Below are 19,720 nucleotides of genomic sequence, written 5' to 3' on the forward strand. Positions count from 1 at the left end.
CAATTGTTGGAGATGATGTGGGAACATAAGAGTATTGCTGGTCCAACACTTCTGAAAAACAATTAGAAACTCTACCCCAAAGTTACTAAACTATATATACCTTTTTCTTTTTTAACAAGAAATGCTACTAATGCACATGTACTCCCTCCCCACCCCCCCACTAAAAAATAGAAAGGAACTCTATGAACAAGAATTTTTATAGGAGAACTTATTGTTACAGCAAAGAACGAGAAAACAAAATAGACATTCATCAATTGGGAAATGGCTAAACAAACTCTGATACATGAATGTAATGGAACTGTACTGAGTCATAAGAAATAAGGAATATGATTGATCAGTGAAATATGGAGAGATCTGTACGAAATGACATAAGATTAGCAGAAGGGACACAATTTACATATCGATGACCACAACAAGAATCTGAGGGCAAACAACTCTGAAAGACCTCAGAACTCTGATCAAGCAGTAACCAATCATAACCTCAAAATACTAATGAAATATATCTTCCAGCCCTTGGCAACAAGGTAGTGGACTCGAAGTACAGAACTGGACATGCATTTGCATCCCTGCAAAATCAATGAGTTGATTTGTTTTTCCTGACTGTACGTATTTGCTATGAAAGAATTCATTTGGGGGGGGGGGGGGGCCAGAAGATGGAGAGAGAAGGAAGGTGAATGTAAGGGTTATGCTATCTTATTCATTAAAAGTAGATTAACTACAAATGATTATAAACAAGTATTGGCTGTTGTACTGATGTTCAATATTAAGCTTTCAAAAAAACATTTATTTTTTAAATCCTTATACTCGGGTCATAAGCTCCCCGCTGCATTTATATAACAAAATTTGTTCAGCTATTTCCTAATTGGCAAATATCTATTTTGTTTCTTAGCTAATCACACGCTTAGGCATCCAAGGGATTAAGAGTCTACAAAAAACTGTGTTGTTAATTGTTTAGATTTTCAACCTTGAAATTTTAGCTGTGAAGTTAATTCCCCAATGCATCTCATTAATGATATTCTACTTCACTTTTAAGCCTTCCCTGTTGGCCTACCTCCTAAGGAGGAGCTCTTCAAAGTAATGCATTCCTTTCGGCAGCTTTCTGATCATGTCTCACCTATTCCTTCTTCCAAGGAAAAAAGACATCTGAAAATAAAGTCCAGTTACTAAAAAGAAAACAAAAGCTCTCAAGAGTTTGCAAAATGTCCAGGAATGGAGCATCATGGTTGTTTTTTTTCTCTCTCAATCATCAAGGCATTTCATTCCCTTGGGTTCCCATAACTAAGTATAATATTTAATTAAATATCCTGCTCTTGCTGGCTTATGTACTAGGGAACACTAATTTTAGAAAACAGATTAGCTAGTACTTTCTAACTGGATGTTATTGTAGCTAAGGTCAGATTTTTCACTGAAACTATGGCAACCAAACTACCGCATTCTTGTCTACAAGGCCAAAGCTAAGTTTCTTACAAGGCATATCATTCCACTTGATGGGTAAACTTATGCAGGGTAATTTCATTCTCAAACACACCTGAAATATTATCCTGGGGAGGGCAGGAGAGTGGGGGATCTGAAGGGGAAGAGAATTTGGTACCACAGATAATTCCAAGTCAGCTGATAGGCCAAGTGTCAGCACAATATTTTTAAGAGTAATGATAAGGATGGGGATGATAGCATTTGTATAATACTTTAAGGTTTGCAAAGTATTTTATAGACGTTATCTCATTTGACCTTCACAACAACCCTGGGAGGTGGGTGCTAATAGTATTCCCATTTTACAGATGAGGAAAATGTGACAAGGTTATTAAATGACTTGCCCAGAGTCATGTAACTAATAAATATCTGGGGCTTGATTTGAACTCATCCTTTTAATTCCAGGTCCAGATGCCACCTAGCTGTCTCTCCCATACAATTTTAGTAACCAAAAAACTTCAAACTACTCAGAAAAATACAAATTTGAGCTCAAATGTGGCAGGAAAATACCAGCAGAAACAGGAAAAATTTCTCCCATCATCTGCTCGATAAATTGGGGCTACCTAAAATGATCTCTTTCTTCCTTTGACCTCCATTTACATGAGGCTGTGCAGAGCAGTGAATAAGAGTGTTGGCCTTAGAATCAGGAAAAGCAGGGGAACTCATTTGCACTTGGGTTCAAATCTCCCTTACTAGGGAGCCTTACTAGCTGTGGGTGAGCATGTGACAATCACTGAATCTTTCTGAGCCTCAAACAACACTGCAACTAAGAGTCATGGATCTCCCCACCTGTAAAATCGGATGTCCTTGGCTGATAACAGTCTCATTCTAAAAGCAAAGATTTAACTTCTGAAGAGATGCACACCCACATTTCTTATCATTCCTGTGCCCTACACACCAATATCCCAGTCCTCATGACTTAATAAGCATTCCTTTCAATAGTGTCATAGCTATCCTTCCACTCTAAGGAGAAGAGGCCACCATTCTGCTCAACAGGACACAGGAAGTGACCACTGGGCTTCCTTCCAAATTTATCGCTCAACTCCCCAGAAGCACTAAGGACAAAATGTCACTTCCAGTTATCAGTGTTATCAAAATATGAGAGGGAGACAGAGAGACAACAGACAGACAAAGACAGAGAGACATGGACAAGGGGGAGGGAGGGAGAAAAAGGAAAGGAGAAGAGAAAGATTGAAATTCTCTTTTGGCAAAAATCAGCTCAAAATGCTATTTCACTCCCTTTGTGATACTACATCTGAAATATCTTCTGCATGAGTTCAGATGAAAACTATCCCTTTTCATGAGGTTCTGCAAGTCCAGACAGAAAGTTGGGTTGAAATTTTCAGTAAAGGGCCATTAACCACAAGGAGTCCTGAACACTGAGTATGCAAATAAAGGAAAGAACAGTTAATTTCAAAGGTCTACAATTCTAGTACTTCAGAGCAAACAGAAAACAATCCTGATCAATTAAGAATCTATGGCAATTCAGGTTGAGCTGGGTTTAATCTCTACACTCGCAATGGAGGAAGGATATGCCAAGCAAAGCAAGAACATGATGAAGGCTGAAAGAAGCATGTAGTCACCAACTTTTAAAAAAAGCATATCCGTTTTTAACGTAAAATTGTCCTGCTAAGTATAAATCCTCCTTCTCTGTTCATTAAAGTAAGCTTTAGCAGGACCTCTAATTAAAAATACTTCGGAGGGACAGGAGTTTAAGAACAATACAAACATATGTATGTTGTATATTTACACACATACATATATAATACATACACACACATATACACGTAATATATAAATATATACACACATGTATTACATGCATATATAAACACATGCATATATATATAGTAAGTATACACACGTAAATATTATATATATACACACACTTGAAAACAATCAAGTTAAATATCTGATAGACTTCTATAATTAAGACTTTGCTCTAATCCATTATGACCTTTCCACCAATAAGGTTGAATCGGAGAGGTTTTCCTAGGAAGGCACACATTGGAAGAGATAAACCTGTTCCAATTTCCAATGTACACTGGTCAGTGCTTCAACAGGAAGCAAAACCAGCAGGAGCCACTCCATCGTTTTATGGGAAAACACAGAATCATGAGATCTTAGCGACGGAGATGACCTTAAGAGGTCACTCAGCCCAACTTTCCAATCATTGTAAAAAACTGCTCTCCAAGCATCCCTAGAAGATGGTCATAATACAGTTTTTGCTTGAACACTTCCAGTGATTACAATCTCACTGCTTTGCATTCTCTACAAAAGAGGTGTCAAAACATTCAGCCAGCAGCCATCATGTGGCCCATCGTACTCCCAAGGGCAGCCTGAGCCAGAAAAAAAATTGGGAAATATTTGACAAAATAAATAGAAATACATTAAAAGACTGATAGTGTTACTGTGTGGCTCTCTAAGTCAGGGTGTGGCATAACACTGGAAGTGTTCAAGCAAAAACTCTATGTAAAGGAAATATATGATGCATAGGTCATGCAAATTTTCCTCATATGGCATGGTTTCAAGCTCTCAGTCACTATCCTATGAAGGAACTCTAGCTTGTTAATGGTTTTTGTAAAAATGCAGTCTATACAACTGAACAAATATTCCAGATGTGTTCTAACACAAAGTCTGGTCTGATCATTATTTCCTTATACCTAGAAGGTGCTGGAGTGGGTATAGTCAGTAGACAAAGAATCACAGGTTCCTAAGATCAGTGCCCAGAAGAAGGGTAGGAAAAGGATAAGAAACTGAGATCAGAGAACTGATGCTCAGATAATGCCACTAATGTGATATAAGACATGATGAAAGAGGAGGAGCTAGGTGGTACAGTGGATAGAGCACCAGCCCTGGAGTCCGGAGGACCTGAGATCAAACACAACCTCAGATATTTACTAGCTATGAGACCCTGAGCAAGTCACTTAACTCTGATTGCCTCAAAAAAAAAATTATGAAAGAGACAGCTTTAGAGGAACTTGTATGAAACGTCAGAAAGACTTCTATGAACTGATGCGGAGTGAAGTAAACAGAACCAAGATAACAATATATAATATAACATCATAAAAAGGAACAATTTCAGAAGGCTGAAAGGATTGAGATCAACACAATGATCAACCATGATCCCAGAGGACTGATGATGAAGATTATTTCCCACCTCTTGAAAGGCAGTTAAGAGACTAACTATACAAAATGAGACACATTTTTGGAAGTTACTAATATAGGAACTCTTTGTATTTAACTATGTATATTTGTTAGGAGGATTTTGTTTTTCCCACCCCCCACTTTGCTGTCTTTCACTGAGAGGGAGAAAAAAAATAAGATATTTGAGGATATTAAAAGTACATCTCCACAGGCAATTTACCTAAATACAACCAATGAAATTTTGTAGTACACTATAAAACATGGTGGAAATTTTAAAGTAAGTTACCTGGCAATGACTTACAAACAGACTGTCTGGTTCCTGAAAATTGGCCAAGGAAAGGAGATGAGATATCTGTCACTGACAAGAACAGTACATTCTTTCGTAGCAGAATAGGGAGACTTGATCAGATTATAACTCTGCTTGGCTGAAAAATTCCTTAGAGTGTGCTCAGATTTCCTGTTCATCAAGCAACTTCCTCATACCTCATTGGGTTTCCTAGGTAGTCTGGTACCAAGGAAGGTGAGTGAAAATGATTGTTCTAGACACCAGAGGAAACTGCTGTCCTACAAATAAACATGTAAACCATGCTGTAAATATATTGTAATCCAATTTCTTTTCTGGAATACATCAGTAGAAGCAGCTAGATGGCTTGGCATCAGCAAGACCTGAGTTCAAATCCTGTCTCAGATACTTATTAGCTGTGTGACTCTGTTAACCTCTCTCAATCTCAGTTTCCTCCTCTGTAAAATGGACATAAGAATATAGTACTTACATCTCAAGGTTGTTGAAAAGATAAAATGAGATAATGTATGTAAAATGCTGTGCAAGCTTTAAAATGGTACGTAAATGTTAGTTATTAAGTCATATCTTCATTATTAATGGTAATAAGTTCTGAAATTAATCAATGAGCCAGCATCTACTGAAGAGGCACTCTGCTAGGTACCAGGGATACAAAGTCAAAGAATGAAATGATCCCTTCTCTAAAGGAGCTGATATAATGGGGAGATAAGCAGTAAGTAGCTCTGATGGGTAAATTTTTAGGATGAGCATTTACACCTTGGAAATCAGCAAAACTATACATCAGAGCTTTATTTGTTATTGTATTGATTCCAGATTTAAAAGAACATGTTCATAATGTAGATTGAACTTCAAAGTGTGTCATGTGAGTATATGTTTCTTCGCCCCAGGGAGTTGGTCATTAAATATTTATCAGCACACCCCTGGGAGATACATCCAGGAAGAACCTAAAAAGGGAGTACACTGAGCACATTATTTCATCTGGGGTCTCATGTGAGGCAGGGAAACTCATATGATAATGATTATTAGTCCCAACTTCCAGATGAGAAAACTGAGGCTTGAGAAGGTGAAATCACTTGCATGTGGTCACACAGTGAGAAGCATCAGAGCAGGGGATCAGGTCTTCTTGATTTCAAGTTGTGAACACCGCACCACACCACCTATAGGTCAGGTAGTCTTAACCTAAGCCTGTCCAGATATTTCAGGGAGTTCATGAACTTTAATGGGAAAGAAAATTTTATCTTTATTTTGACTAACCCCCAACTGAAATTTAGCATTTTCCTCAACTCTTTCTAAGGAGAGGTCCACAGGCTTCAGCAGACTGCCAAAGTGGCCCATCACAGAAAGAAAGGTGAAGGTCTGTTCTCAAATATGTGAGCCATTTCTCATAGGGCTCAGTCCCCCCAGAGCACAGGGTGCTGAACGATAAGGTTCCAGACCTAAAGATCCTAAAATGCCAGCCTCAGGCTATGGAGGTCCCAAGGTTGAAGATCCCCTGAGGCTATGAACAAGGCCAAACCATGGAATTAGTGCAGTGATAACTCCTTTCAATTCCAAACTCACTTCAGGGAGGCCAAGAATGGTCCCAGAATCCTCCAGGAGACACACAGCAGTTCTGGTGACTGAAGAAGCCTGACAAAGGCCTAGCCACTGCATCACATACCAGGACTTAAAAATGGTGACATTCGCCCACTGGTCCTATAGACACCAGCACTGACAAGCGAAGGCAACAGAGAAAAGACCACCTTACATGAATCAGTCAGTTGGTCAATAAGTATTTATTAAAACATCTACTATGGGCCAGGCACTAGCAACCCAGAAGTGGTCAGGCCTTGTTGTTATGTTTCCTGGGGAAACCCCCAGTGATCCCCCATCTGAAATGCCCTTCCTATCTACACTCAGAAAGGCACAATGCCAGAGATGAATTCTGCCGTACATGTTAGTTCATCATTACATTTACTACATGTACCAATATTTATCTAGCACAAGAAAGTGTGGTTGGAAACTCTGGGCCAGAAACCAGGGTACCTGCTTTGGACTATTCTGATATCAGAGAAAATTCAGTCAGTAATGAGAGTCTGCTTGGTGAACATGGATGAGAGTCTGCTTGGTGAACATGGATGAGAGTCTGCTTGGTGAACATGGGTTCGGAACAAAGAGAATTGATTTGAACTGAGGGATTACTCAATGTGGATAATAACTAGATTTGGGACCTTGGATAATAGTAAAGAACTGGTATTTATCTAGCACTTTATATACACTATCAGTAAAACCTGGTGAGGAAGGCACCATAGATTTTGTATTTATTGTCCCACTTTATAGATGAGGAACTAGCAGCCTGCAGAGTTTGCTAAGTGGCCAGCCCCAGGTCAGTGAGTGTCCAAGGAGGCGCGTTCATCTGGGCCTTCCTAACTTGCAGTCCAGGATCTGGATCCCCCTACAGGCCACACTGCCTCAAGCGCAATCTGACCTCTCTGTGCTCTGACTTCCTTATCAATAAAACAAGGGGTCAACTCCAAGGGATTCAGTTCAATCCACTTCAGTATTTATTAAGAGCCCACTCTGTGCTCCCAGCATTGTGACGGCTTCTAGGAGAAACCTGAAATTGAGATCAAGCACAGTCCCTAGCTTTGCTTCCTACCAGCTGCATTTAGATTCCACTCTACCATCATCAGGCTCCCCTAGAAAAACTCCTAAACAGGAGACTCATCATCACAACAGAGGACGATTTTGCTTTGGCACTTGCCTATCGTCAGAACCCTAATTAGTCTCTGTCCCCCTGAAAAGAAGGCTGGAGACAAGCAAAAACCTCCTCCCAGAGCCTCCAGGGAAAGAGGACTCAGAAAACCAACAAACTCTTCACTGCGCATCGGCTGCACTCAGGATTCACTCCGCCATAATCGTGCCCCCACTGGGTACCTTCCCTTCTGCCTCCCCACCTTTTAACTTCCTTTTGGGCACTGTCTTCCCCCATTACATAGTAAACTCCTTGAGGACTGACGGTTTTTTTTTATTTGTATGCCAGGAGCTTAGCAGAGTACCTGGCACATAGTAAATGTTTCATAAATGATCATTGTCTTGTAAATGTTTATTGTTTTCATTGACCTTACGCAGCCTACTGGGGGAGTTGGGGACTTGCAAAGCTGGGGCCTAGGAAGAGGTCTGAGGTGCCATTCAAGGTGTAGAGAGGCAAAGAAGGAAGGAAGGAAATAAAAAGAGACTTCATAGAAGAAGTAGCATCTGACTTGGGCTGTAAAGGATGGGTAGGAATTTAATTGGCAGGGAAATGAAGGAGGGCATTACTGCCACTGAGAGGAGGAGGATCAAAGACAGAGGCATGTCAAAGCCCAGCACACGCAGAGAGGCAGGGAGCAGTCAGCCCAGGTTGGCTGGGAAACAGAACGCTAGCAAGGGAGCCATATGAGAAGGCTGAAAATGGGGAACGGCCTTTCATAACTGACTAAAGGGGAGAAGCATCATGAACTAACAGGAGCCACTGGAAGGTTTCCATCACGGCATGGCCTGATCTGTACAGAACAGACACTAGTTTGCATTTCTCACCCAGGTGCACTCCCAAGGCCCCAAAGAACTTCTTGGGTCACTTTATCTCCACCACATTCCTCCCCACCCTTGCTTTTCAGTTCCCTTTTACTTGTAGCCTTCTCCCATTAGACTATAATCTCCTTGAAGGCAGGAACTCTCTCTTTCTGTGAGTATTGTCTTACTAGAACTTAGCCCAGTGCCTGGCATATAGGAAGGACATAATAAATTGCTGCTGACTGGACAGTCTGGCAGAGATGTGAAGGATAGGTGGGAAAACACAAGAGTGTGGAGGCCTCTGGACCTATTAGGAGGTCTGGGTACTTTTTCCAAAGAATCACAAATCACCAAGACTTGATGTTCTGACTGAATAACTGTTTGTGTGGCATTGACGTTGTGCAAATAGCATAAAGCAGTCTGTATTTTAAAAGTACCATCATGGAATGGTCAAAATATAGGGAACTACCATTCTAAAATCTATACTCGATTTAAAGTTAAACTGGGTAGCTAGGTGGTGAAGTGGATAGAGTGTGGGCCTTGGAGTCAGAAAGACCTGAGTTTAAATCTTCCTTCATACACTTACTAGCTGTGTGACCCCAGGTAAGTCAGTTAATCCCTTCTGCATCAGTTTCCCCACCTGTAAAATGAGGTGGAGAAGGAAATGGAAAATAACTCCAGCATCTTTACCAAGAAAACCCTAAACAGGGTCATGAAAAGTTGAAAATGACTGAAAAAAAGACTACCTAACAAAATAAGCTACACTGGGCCCCAATTCAACACACACTTATTTAAACACTAACTATGCAGTAGAAACACATTTAAACTAGAGAGACCACTGGCTTTGGAGTCTGAAGACCTGGATTCCAAATACTTCTCTGGCCCCAGTTTTTGTCACCTAGAAAGTGAGTGGGTGGGACCAGAGGACCTCTAAGGCCCCTCTCTACCAGGTCTAAAAGTGTGATCCTGGGATTCTCAGACTCTGTACTTGTGGGTGTGTGGGGAAGCTGAAATATAACATACAAGACAAGAAGATTATAGACAACGCATTCTGAGAAAACATGATTAGCTGGGAGGAAAGGGGAATCAGGCAAGGGTGCTGAGTTGTTGTGATACCTACAAGGGAGGGGAAGGAATACCAGCCTTGAAGGAAGGGGGGACATCCCAGAAGCCAAGAAGACACAGAGAGCCAGAGTTCCCAACTGGAGTGTTGAGTTTGGTAAATGGCAAAAAGCCTAATCAGGCTCTACAGTTTAGGAAGGGCAGTAATGTGAAATAAAGTTTGAACAGGGAACAGGGAGCATCTTAAATGTCAGTCCAAAAATAAAATGTATCTTTGACATAGGGTAACAGGAAGCAATGAAGATCTCTGAGCAGGAGAGTGAGACCATTTAACCTGTGCCTGAGGAAGACTGCTTTGGTAGCTCTTTCAAGGATGGCATGGCAGGCTGGGGTGGAAGCTAAGGGAATACAAAGGGCAAGAGGTAATGTGGCCCTTGACCTAGGGCTGGGGAGGAAGGGGGAGTAGAAAGAAAAGGCTGAACACTGTGGAGGTAAAACCAACAACACTTGGAGAGACCAATTATATCAGGAGGGGGTGAGGAAAAGGAAAAAAGATCTTTTTAAAACTTGAGGGCTTAATTCCACAAACTTGTAGCATTGGCAGTTTTAATGCAAAGAAGCTGCTTGAGATTTTTCCTGTAGCCACAGAAAATTTAAAAAGTCCATGCGTATCAAAAGCAGCCTTAGGCAAGGCTTTCATGTGAAATTATCATGAGTACATCCAGCACTTGGGTGACCCAGATCTTATAGGAGAAAGCCACCCTAGGCATCAAAGCACCCACAGCCCCCAATCAGGAAGCCCCAAGCCTTCTTCTGCCTCTCCACCTTCAGAGCAGGGGTGCAGGGGCACAGCTGGCGACACATTCCTCTGTGTGGGAACACAGCATAATCACACCACATGCACCAACTCAGTGGTTGCATAACGCACTGCGAATGGTATATGTTGCCCAGGGAATTGATTTAAATTACAGTTTTTGTTCTCTTTAAATGGAGTCTGTTGGTGCAAGGCTGAGGTTGGCTGGTAAATGTGAAATGAAGATTATAAGCAACCCACTAATCTTTTTATTAAATTTGAAGTGATTTTAGTGAACAGAGAACATACTGGGAGAGGCTTCATCCAGAGTCTGTATTTGCAACCAAATATACGTGTATGTGTGTGTATATGTGTATACACACATACATACACATATATAAATATATTTACACATAAACACACATATATATATACAAATATCAATAAATAGACACAAATATAATAAACAGCCCTTTTTACTTTGCTCCAAGGCTCACATTCCAAATAAAATTTAACTCAACCCAGATTTTACACATTTAACTTCTATGTGTCTAGCTAAATAAATGCTCATATCCAATATCACTAAAAAAAAATTAGGTTATTGATTATGATCAAAAGAACAGTCAAAATGTCACCTATCCTCCTTTTCTCTTCTCCATGTGGGTATTTTAAAATCTAAATAAGATATGGGTTCATTTCTGCAATGCCTTGCCAAAATGAAAGAAGGGGAGAAGGATATTGTTGCTCAGCAACTGCTAAAACAATGTTCAGTTGCTGAAGGAGGGCGGTTGGTGACAAAAGTTAACCCAGTAAGTGCAGTCACTGTTAATCATCTGTCACAGAACCCTTGGGCCACAGCCATGGTCCCACGTCAAACCCAGACGTCACCTGGTCTTTCTAAGCCTGTTAGACCTACATCCCCAGGACTGTCCTATTTTGGGAAAGCATCACTTTAATCACTGTGTGCCTTGCTCTGGCCAGCTTCAGGGGCTATCTAAAAAGAGCTATAGTTCTGGCAATTTTAGACCTCTTTGCTCCCCAGGGTGAACCATTCCCCAGGACTTTACAATATACCTGACTAGCATGTCAACTTGTTACATTTAGTAGGTCCTTCCTATGTTTAGCCTCCACTAACACCTTAGCCTGATGTCTCATTATTGTATGAGAGGTAGAGAGGTAGAGGGAAACATGCTGAATTTGGAGTCAGAGGACCTGAGTTCAGATCTCAACTCTGCTACTTCTTACTATGGTCATTTAATATCCTTGGAACTCAGTTTCCTAATCTAGAAAGTGAGGAAGAAAAAAAAAAAAAGTGCGAGTGCACTGGAAGCCACCCAAGAGTCCTTTTTGCTCCAGAGCTACTAATCCTCTGACCTAACTTAACTCGCACGTATTAAAGATTTGCAAAGTGCTTTTCTGACAACGACCCTTGCAGATTATTAATGGCCCCAGGTTGGTGATGGAGGGGAGCAGAAGTCATTCCAGCAGAGCACAAACTCTGGCAGGTCCTAGTCAGGAAGGTTTTGAGTGCAGACCCAACCACAGGCTGTGACTATTAACAAAAGACCAATCTAGAAAAGTCTGGAAAGGCTTAGCAACAGAACTAGCCAGTGGATTACACATTTCCTTGGCCACCAAAACCTATGAAAAAGGTCTACTGAGGCACAGCAGGCTCGTGATGTAAAAGTCACTGAGAGAAAGAAAGGACACTCCACACTAATCGCTCAGATCTTTGAAGCACTGTTGCTGTCATTAGAATTATTATTATCATTCTCTATATTTCCTATAATAATATATCTCCATTATTCCCTATAATTCCCTACTAATAATAATAAAGTTTGGTAACACTTTACCTATATTATCTCATTTGATACTTAGAACAACCCAATGAAGTGGGTGCTATTACCATTCCCACTTTACACATGACTTGCCCAGGACCACACAACTAATAGCTAAGAGCAGATTTGAAGCCTGGTCTGCCTGCCTTCAAGTCAAAAGGCCACCACGGATAGAGTACCAGACTTGGAGTTAGGAAGACCTGCGTTTGAATCCTGCCTCACATGTATTAAACTGTGAAACCCTAGACAGGTCAATTAACTTCTCTCAGTCTCCGTTTCCTCAGCTGCAAAACAAGGATAAAAACAGCATCTACTGCACGAGGCTGTTGGGGGGATCTGGTGAGAGAACATTTGTCAAGCATTCGGCATGCTTTAAAATGCTGTCTAAATGTGCTATCAGCCACTAAGACTTGTTATTATCTCTCATTATCATGGTGTGTCACTGAGATGACAGAAGCCCTCAACTGGTAGAGTCCTTAGTCCAGTCTTCAGTCTCTGGAAGCACCCTGAAGACTCGCTATGACTTTCCAAAAGCAGTAGAGTGAAGGGATACATCTTGGGGTCCCAATACCCAAACTGAAGTCCTTGCCACTTACTAGCAATGCAACCTTGGCCAAGTCACTTTGCCTCAACTTTCTGAGGCAAAATAGAGAGACTACTTGAATGGTCTCTCTGCCCTAGAGTTGGTAAAGTGATCCACTGAGATAATAGACAGGAGGCCCCATGAAATATTTGTATGCTCCATGAATGAGATCCTACAGTACTTTTTTGCGTCTCCAACAGTACACTTAAGACTTCGTGCCGCATCAGGTACCAAACATTGCTCTAATGAGAAAAACTGCAACTGGAAAGCATCACACCTTATCTCTGCCTCTAAAATAGGGCACAGAGTAGATATTTAATGAAAACTTGTTGAACTAGACTGGATTTTGAGAACTGCTTTTACTTTCAAAGCATCTTCCATTCGGTTATCAGATCTTGTGCTTGAGCCATCCCTCTGAGGCAGGGCAGACAGGGAGGCACCATTAACTCCATTTTACAGTTGGGGACATGGATGTCCACAGAGATTAGAGAGCAAGTGACACAGTCGAGGACATACACTTCACTAGCCATGAAACTAGAGGTCACTTCGGACTCAGCAGACCACAGTGCTGATATAGTTCTATATCCATCCTAAGGGTAACTATTTAAAAAACAAAAAATCCAACCCAGGACCTGAACCATAAGTGAAAAAAAGTCTCTGAGCCTGCTCTAGAAAATGCCTACTCTGGATCAAATAAACTGAACTACAAAAAGCTAAGGAAGGCAGAATGGTATCATAGACAAGTGGCTTTGGAATCTGGGAGACCAGGGCTCAAGTCTAACTTCTGACCCATACTGGTTCTAAGACTCTATTGAAGAAGAGTCCTTTATTAATACAGGGAGTTCCCTACATCAATGCAAATCATAGGTCCAGTTCAAAAGGGGAAGGTAAGAATCACCTATCCAGAATTTTCAATATTTCATTATCACCATCTCCCCAATTAATGTGAATTCTCATTATTCATCTTCCTTTTCACCAAAATTTTCCCATAGTCTGACCATAAGTTCCCTCCCATGCATCCTACCTTCAAGTAGCTTCTCCTCCTAAACTGGGAAGTTCTGGTAGGGTCATGAACCCCACGCAGGCAAACATGTTCCTCAGTCACACTGGCATGCTTACATCTGGCCTCAGTTAAGGGTTTGGCCCTACAGCTCCTGCCCATCTAAGAGGCCCCACAAACGGCATTTGTTCTGAACCACAGATCAGGGAGTAGAAGGAGAGCCTCACTTCTGCTCCAATGTAATTAAGGAAATTCTACAGTGACTATCATGTTCTTAACACAACAGCATGGACTTATTCCTGGGCCTCTATCTAACGTTTCAGTGAAAGCCAAGCAAACCTGTGGATTACAGTTAGAAAGAAAGACTCCTGAAATCAAAAGTCTTCCTGGTTTTAAAATCACTTCTCTTGGGAGGTCATCCTTTTACTGGAGATGCACGGGAGGGAAAAGGGAAGAGGAGGAGAAACATGCCAGAATAGGTTTGTTGCACCCAGTTTCAAGTTGGGCTTCCCTTTCTCTATTCCAGACTGTTGCCCCAAAGACAATCAGATAAAAGAGAAAAGGGCTGTCATGCATACTCTTCAATGAAGATTTACACTTAGAAACATGGTCACATCCAAGCAGGAATAACAGTATGGAATTACTAAGATGTCCCAGTTCTTCTAAAATACCGGAAAGAAAATGTTATTATGCAAAGTTAATTCAGATTACGCAAAGGATTTGGCTGACGTGCAACAGATGTGAAGCCAATGTTATCTTCCTCCTACAAATGTAATCTAGACAGGAATATATTCTAACAACATAAAATAGTCATTCATCTAAAGATTTACTTTTGCCCATCACAGGAAAGCAAATGATCTCTTGGGTATCAATGATTGGGGCCAAGATAAAAAATCTGGGTTCTGTACCTGGATACTGAAAACTATTCTTGAAGACATTCACCACAGCTGTGCTCTGTTAACAAGAACACATCAGAATGCTGGAAGATACACAGGCGTCAAAGTGAAGGTAGCAAATATTTAAATATAGAAAGCACTGTCAATAAGATATCCTCAAAATCCTTAGTTCAAGGCACACTTCACACCCACATGTTCATGATTCCAAAGCCATGATATGCAGCCATTGAGAGAAGGACCACATAGCACCAACAAGGCTCGATTTCCCCTTCCCCAGCAATAGGTAACAATACTCAGGATAGAGAAGAGCTTGGCAAGTAAACAATGATGGAGAAGAGCAAAATGACTAAGCAGAACTCTGCTGACTGCTCACATGAAGGCCCCATCATCACATTCAGAGATTCCCCAACTCATTCATTTCCCATCTGTCAATGTTAACCTTGGGTGGGCAATGGTGTCACTGAAGAATAGGTGTGAATGAATTGCAACTACAGAACTGAAGCGTGCACACTTAAACCGTACATCACAGCCAGTATTCATTAAGTGCCTATTATGTTAAAGGCATTGTACTATACACTAGAGATAGAGACAAAAGCCAAACACATCCTGCCCTTGAGAAGCTTATATTCTACCAGAGGCAGTGAAGGAGAGAGACAAGAGGGGGGATATGAAACACGATGGAGGCAAGGAGACATGCAGAGATCAAAGACAAAATCCAAAGTACACTAGAGAGGATGAGGAGGCAGAAAAAACTGTCAGTCAAGAGAATATGAGAAAACTTCAGGAAGAAGTAAAGTAGCCCCCATCTGAAACATGCTGACAATCCAAGAGTCTCTTTCCAGTCTATGGGCACATAAGGTCTGAGGACCAAACTATACTTCCCTCTGATGGGAATATGGAATGCAAGAAGAGAAGCAAAGAGAAATAAGGCTGAAGAGACAAACTGGAGCTGCATTTTATAAATGCCCATCAGCATCAGATTGAGGAAGTCATACTTTATCCAAGGGGCAATTGGGAGCAATTGAATTTTCTGGAGCATGAGGGTGACATGGTTTAGGAAAATGACTTTGGTAACTAAGAGGGAGGATGGATCAAAAAGTAGAGATCCTGTCAGCAGGGAAACCAATTATGAGGCTTTTACAACATCCCAAAAGAAGAATGATGATGGCTTGGGAATAAAGTCACGGAAATAAAGGAGCAGAGGATCTGGGTTTTAGAGCTGGACATGAACCTTGGAAGCCACTGAGTCCAACCTCCTCCTTTCAGGTGAGGGAAGAGAGGCACTGCCAGGTGGAATAACTTTCCCAGGGTCACCCTGCTAAGAGGCAGGATTTCAATTTACATATTTCTGACTCCAAATCTAGTGACATCTCAACTATGCCATGCTACCCCACAAAACTAGTCAGAATGCATAGTTATGTGAAGAAAGAGGAGACATATTCAAGAGCTGTTCTGGGGGCGGAATCCAAAGGACTTTACAAATAACCAGATGTGGGAGTGAGGGGGAGAGAGGAGTCCAAGATAACTCTGAAGCTTCAAACCTAAGGGATTAGAAGACTGGTGGCATTATCTGAAAAGGAGATTTGGTTTATGTGGTGGGGGAGGCAGGGAGATCAAGAGCTGAGTTTGAAGAGTCTATGGATCCTCCAGAGCCAGCTGGAGACAAGGGACTGGACTGGATTCATGGTTTTCCCTCTTAGTGAAATCGCTGGGCAGGTATCTTTTGCATGCCAATAATGCTAATTTCAACTGAAATATGCACATAGATCCCTTTGGAAAGAGAAGATTTTTAAGTTAGTCTTTCTCAAAAAGCATTGTTTGCTCACCCTAAGAAAATGCATTCTGCCTCGTCACGAATGCAGTCTTTGAGAATGCTTTGGAAATGGTTAACACTTGTCAACATTCATGGCCTTCCCCAAGAGCATGCACGCCCCAGCTACCAAAGGAAAGCTGATTTTGCCTAGCCATCCCTTTGCAGGAGCCAAGTCTGCAGACAGGTTTTAAGTAGTAACTGACCTACATTTGCAGAGGTTTAATAAGCAGAGCCCATTGGAAACCAGATTTTTCCACAAAACTAAAGCAGCTTACTTTAGAACACGAACAATTCCCAGAGATATGCAAACCATGTGACCCCAGGATGGGCAGGCTGGACAGCATACACTGCTGAGTTTTCTCCTTGTGCAATACAGCAGTCCCTCTGGAATCACTCCTTATTCAACCAGAAAGATCTTCCCTAAGTCAAAGGTACCTGTACAATGAGACTACCTGTACAATGGAGTTACAGCTCACTTAGGTAACTTCCTCCACACTAGGACACTGACAAGGGCTTCCCCTCCCCAAACTCCTACCCCCACCACTTTTAAATGTTCCTAATTTGAGTTAAGTTGATGCCAACTCATTTCACGTGGTATTTACTCCACAGGACTTAGAATTGGAGCGGGCCCTACAGGTCCGCTGGTCCAACACCCTCATCTTACAAAAGAGAAAACTGAGGTTAGCAAGGACCTATTGCTGATAAATCAGAGACCCAGAATTTGAATGGAGGGCTTCTAACTCCAAATTCAGTTCTAGACCACACTATTTACTTAATGTCATAATACACTTGATTATCCATATCCAAATGAAGATTAGCTGTGCCAGTTATAACAGTGTCCCTGGCCCACCCTGTCAGAGTTCCTTTTAGATTAATTAAATGAATAAGCATCTCATCAGCCTAATAAGGCTGTGAGCACCATGAGGCCAAGGACCCTCAGACTCAAGATCCAGTGCTCTTTCTACTACAAGTGTGGTCTACACCACATTGCCTCTTTATTTAATGTCTGGAAGTTCCAAAATCTCTCTCACCTTGGCTCCTTCCGTCCCTAAGATGCCCAGCTCGAGCAGTGGCAGATAAGGTTATTTCAATATTGTGAGATCTCCCACTAGACAATTACTTCAGCTATTTGTGCAGACTTCATAGTCCCCCTATTTGTGAAACTCATGGAGCTAGGGGTGGTGCCGTCCTGACCTCCTCAGTGGCCCTGGCACCTAGTACAGTGCTCTGCTTGCAGAAAGCTCCTACTAAGCATGAGTCCAACTGCTCATTGGACTCAGCATTGCCCAGGGCTCTTTTCCTGTAGCCTTTGACTCAAAAGTTGAAATGTGCCAATACAAGCCAAGTGTGCAGCTAAGGTATACACAATGAAAGTGATCCTAAGGCCAGCTATGTTGTGGTTCACTTAACTATATTTTGAGTTTCTATTACATTAAAGATAAAAACAGAGAGAGGTGTGATTAAAAATAGCAAAGGAGAAAAGTCCTATAGCTACTTCACCAATTCCAGAGTCTACAACAGAACGAACAAAACTGGTATCTGGCCTTGGATGAAAATCCTCTCCTAGTCACTTGATACCAGTTGGTTGAAGTGTGGTGCCAAAAGCCTTGGCTTTTCTCCAGTCTGATTATATACTTACTACCTTTTCTTCTAGGCTCTCCAGCTTTTGCCCAAAAAGTAAAAGAAGTTCTAATACACCAAACAGTCAGCACTACTAAATAAGGGGACATAATATGCAAATACAAACCTTGCTCTCCCCTTCAAACAGAAACCAGAAATGAATAAATTCCTGGAAGCACAACAAAAAAGATGCAGAATACTCTTCATTCATGTCATGGCCTGATGCACTTTAAAGGACAACTATTAAGAGTTACAAAAATGTCTAAGGAAAGCTCCAAAATGAAGAAGAAGAAAAAGGAATCCCCACCCAAGATAGTTCATGGAGTTCCCCTGCTTCCTCCAGCTTCACTCAAAACATCAAACTACAGAAAGCAACACTGTCAAAGAGCTTTCTTTCCCAAGTTTAGGAGACTGAAATCTCCAAAGAAAGAGCAAACAATGCTGAAGATGAATGTTCCACATGATCAGGTCCATAAATTCTACCCCTTTAAAGAAATAAATGCAATCAGACAAAGCTTGAAACCTAATTAGCACTTAGTAAAATTTATTTAGTAGTTCAATTCAGACAGTCCAGGCCTTCATAAAAGCAATCCACTCATTCTGACTTGCCAGATGTTTCTATTTTATTTAGGGAGAGATTATTTGTGCAAGGCTCTATCAATATTTCAATTTGACATTGCCATTTTAAAATGAGATAACAGGCAAGCACCAAGAGGGAGCACACACTTAAAAAGTTTTTTTTTTTTAGCTTCCAAAATTGTTCAAGGCATACTTAAGATCCCCACGACAATAGCGTCATCTCTATGTCATTTGTCTATCTTACCTCGGAATTTCTTGGGTGGATTGTTCAGATCCCCTGCTTCTGGCTGCACGACACATCGATCATCCACCAGACTGCAAAAGGCAGAAAGCATCCATTAAACTTTGAGGATATGCTAATGTAAAAGAAAACAAGTCATTCTTAATCCACAGAATATGGATAAACTGCATCAACTACCAGGAAGTAGTACACGACTGTGTGTAACTGCGCTCTGTGAACCAAGCAAGGAAGCAGCCCAGAACTCAGTCTTCAGAAAAAATACTGGAAGACAATGGTCCTCTGAGATTTCTTTTATCCATCACAAACCTAATGAGCTACCCCAGAACTGAGCCTGCCCTAGTCAAAAACCAGAAACATTTTATAAATAACGAGTGGACATCTACATGTCCTATAGGGAATTTCATGTCTGGAATCAGGACAATGCCTTGACACATCCACTATAGTAGCAAAGGTCTTTAAATGTGCAAACAAATCAGAATAACAGCATGATGGCATCAAAAGGAATTGTAGAGACCCCCTAGTCTGGCAGGGTTTAACTTGGGATCAGAGAAACTGTTTTTTTTAAAAAATACTTTGGTAACTGTATCTTTAAAAATTGATTTCTTTTTTAATCCTATGTATTTTGTTTTATTCACTTGAAAACATTATTCCGAGAAGGGATCAGTAGTCTTTACCAGACTGCCAAAGGATTCTGGTAAACACAGAGGGTTAACCTCTGCTCTAGTTTAGATGAAATGAACAATTTCAGAGAAAACTTGGAAGACCTTTATGAACTGATACAGAGTGGAGTGAGCAGAACTAGGAGGACAACTATACAACATCAACGTAAATAAAAACAACTTT

The 19,720-nt window shown here is 41.2% G+C and overlaps 1 protein-coding gene across 5 annotated transcripts in view; it reads right to left on the minus strand.

The window, feature by feature from the left end:
• The window catches only part of ITPR1 (inositol 1,4,5-trisphosphate receptor type 1), a 384,526-nt gene that overhangs the window by 331,454 nt on the left and 33,352 nt on the right, over positions 1–19,720 (minus strand). For all 5 annotated transcript variants that reach the window (XM_072598619.1, XM_072598616.1, XM_072598617.1 and 2 more), the window contains exon 4: positions 18,881–18,951. In XM_072598619.1, coding sequence (XP_072454720.1) covers positions 18,881–18,951 — 71 coding nt within the window. The remainder of the gene's footprint in view (positions 1–18,880; positions 18,952–19,720) is intronic.

Source organism: Notamacropus eugenii, chromosome 3 (genome assembly GCF_028372415.1).
Source record: "Notamacropus eugenii isolate mMacEug1 chromosome 3, mMacEug1.pri_v2, whole genome shotgun sequence".
Taxonomy (NCBI): domain Eukaryota; kingdom Metazoa; phylum Chordata; class Mammalia; order Diprotodontia; family Macropodidae; genus Notamacropus; species Notamacropus eugenii.